The following is a 2,707-nucleotide window of genomic DNA, read 5'->3' on the forward strand; positions in this document are numbered from 1 at the left end:
CTTATTTAGTTAAATGGTACTGTTCCAACAGCCAAAAGGCCACAGGTTATATCATTCTACTATAATCTCCCAGATTAAGTCCTTTTACAATGGATTACTGCCCTCAAGTATTTAGCTACCAATAATGTAATTTTATTCTCTTTGTCAGATAGTAGCCACATAATTAAACTTTGCAAAAGTTGCCCTAAATATTTCTGTCTCAGATCATCCCAATAAAAGCAGAACAACAAATTATGTTCCAGAGTCATTATAAAGCAATCCCCACATTTGCAACTTCTACCTGAATGGAGAATGTCCACAAAACGCCCTATAGTGACCCTAGACAGAATTGCATTCAGCCTAGCTAACAGAAATTATCTTTACACCACAAACAGGCCCATCGTGGAGATATGTCCAATTACTGTTCAGTGTCAGATAATGTATCAAACAGTGCATCCATCTTCTCTTAAGACAACATTGACCAAAATATTGCAGAGTCTCTGAACAGCGGGCTGCTTGTGTGGCAGTACTCACTAGTACTGACTGCGGGCAACTTTTTTCAGGGATCCCCAAATTCATGAACTGTGTTCGAGGTGAGATGTAAACCATGAATTCTGACGTGTGTGTAGGAGCAGGGAGTGTTCACTCTCTTTGCAAATGGAGTAAGGGGATTTCGAGGCAAGTGAGAAACGCAGATGGTTTGCCATGGCCGATGTCCACAGGTGGTCTCCCATCCCAGTACTGACCTTGATGAGATTCCGCTGTCCAACAAGATTGGGAAATAGCATGCCCCCTTTCCTCCCTAGATCACTCACGAAAAAATTTCATGGCAACTGAGGAAGTCTTGCTTTCTCACCCACTACCATGTTGGTAATCAGTTCTTATAAACATGGGAGAACTCCTTTTCCTCTTTTTCCAGACATGTTTGACTGTATCAGTTGTCCAGAAGATGAGTATCCAAGTGAGGAGAAAGATGGATGTCTGCCGAAGTCAATACATTTTCTGTCTTACGAGGAACCATTAGGAGTTAGTTTGGCTTCTTTCGCCATGTCCTTTTTCTTGGTCACAGCTTTGGTTCTATCCACCTTTGTCAAGAACAAAGACAGCCCCATAGTCAAGGCCAACAACAGAGATATCACCTATGCTCTTCTGGCCTCCCTCTCCCTCTGCTTCCTCTGCTCTTTGCTGTTCCTCGGGAAACCAAGCAAAGTGACCTGCCTCCTCCGGCAATCTGCTTTCGGCATCATTTTCACAGTGGCTGTTTCCTGCATCTTGGCCAAAACCGTCACTGTGGTGGTAGCTTTCATGGCCACCAAACCGGGATCCAACATGAGGAAATGGGTGGGGAAAAGACTGACCAACTCTGTGGTCCTTTCCTGTTCCTTCATTCAAGCTGGGATTTGTCTTGTCTGGTTAGGAACCTCTCCCCCATTTCCAGACATTGACACACAGTCATTGACTAGAGAAATCATTGCAGAATGCAATGAAGGGTCTGTCATCATGTTCTACATTGTCCTGGGCTACATGGGACTTCTGTCCCTCATCACCTTGACTGTGGCTTTCCTAGCCAGGAAGTTGCCAGACAGTTTCAATGAGGCCAAGTTCATCACCTTCAGCATGCTGGTGTTTTGCAGCGTCTGGGTGTCTTTTCTGCCAGCCTACCTAAGCACCAAAGGAAAATACATGGTGGCTGTGGAGATCTTCTCCATCTTGGCCTCTAGTGCAGGATTGCTGGGTTGTATCTTTTCCCCAAAGTGCTACATTATTCTGCTGAGGCCAGAGCTGAACAACAGGAAGCAGCTAATAAAGAGAAGTAAATGAACATTCCCAGAAAATTTGTATTTTTAATGGTTTCCACCAGACACCACCCCTTTTTTGATAGATTGCTTGGTTATGCTGTAATGTAATATATCCAAAGCAAACTAAAGTCATATTTGACCCATTTATATAAAAGGAGGAATGGGGGAAGGATTTATTAAGTATGCATGGGATCTTTCAGAGCGTGCTCTTTCAACTTTCAATAGCAGGGGGGATAGGTTGACCATGTGCCCACTTATGGCAGGAGAACTCCAATTGATTGTTTAGATTTTCCACCCACACTCCCACCCCCATGCTCTGCTGGCCAGCATGGGTGGGTGATCCTTACTCCTACAAGATCACACAACTTCTGGCATGACATGTTGTTTCTTCAGGGGAGACACTCTGGCACTTTGCCAAAGCTGTACAGAAACCATAATGTTTTAAGATGATTAACAGAATGTCACCCCAGTGCGATGCCCTCAGGTTGTACCAGGAGCTTTGGCATTGTGCCGGGATAATAATCATACCATGCTCCCCATAGGTTTCCTTTGCTCCCACATCTGCCAGCAGTTTCTAGGATGGGCCTTTCAACCCTAGTAGTGGAAGGTACCCATCTAGGCAGTGGTGGGATCCAAACATTTTAGTAACAGGTTCCCATGGTGGTGGGATTCAAACTGTGGCGTAGTGCCAATGGGGCTGGGCGAGGCACGACGGGGGCATGGCCGGGCATTCCTGGGCAGGGCATTCCTGGGCAGGGCTGTGGCAAGGACGCAGCTGCTGCGCTGGTCCTTGGGTGGGAAACGAATGCATGCTGGCGCAGGCTGCCACGCACGCCGGTGCACCTCCTGCTAGACTGCTTCAAGTTCTGCGCGCTACTGCTGAGAGGAGGGGCACAACTAAGGCAAAAATCACGTGGCAAAATCACCAA

At 46.3% G+C, this 2,707-nt stretch overlaps 1 protein-coding gene across 1 annotated transcript; it reads left to right on the top strand.

Annotated features, from left to right (window-relative positions):
* The first annotated feature begins 900 nt into the window (after window positions 1–900).
* On the top strand, window positions 901–2,065 carry LOC125424824 (vomeronasal type-2 receptor 26-like). Its single transcript, XM_048482252.1, has one exon. It carries the CDS (start codon window positions 901–903, stop codon window positions 1,798–1,800), a length of 900 nt encoding a protein of 299 aa, XP_048338209.1. The 3' UTR covers window positions 1,801–2,065.
* The last annotated feature ends 642 nt before the right edge of the window (window positions 2,066–2,707 follow it).

The sequence above is a fragment of the Sphaerodactylus townsendi genome, unplaced genomic scaffold (genome assembly GCF_021028975.2).
Source record: "Sphaerodactylus townsendi isolate TG3544 unplaced genomic scaffold, MPM_Stown_v2.3 scaffold_1139, whole genome shotgun sequence".
NCBI classification, from domain to species: domain Eukaryota; kingdom Metazoa; phylum Chordata; class Lepidosauria; order Squamata; family Sphaerodactylidae; genus Sphaerodactylus; species Sphaerodactylus townsendi.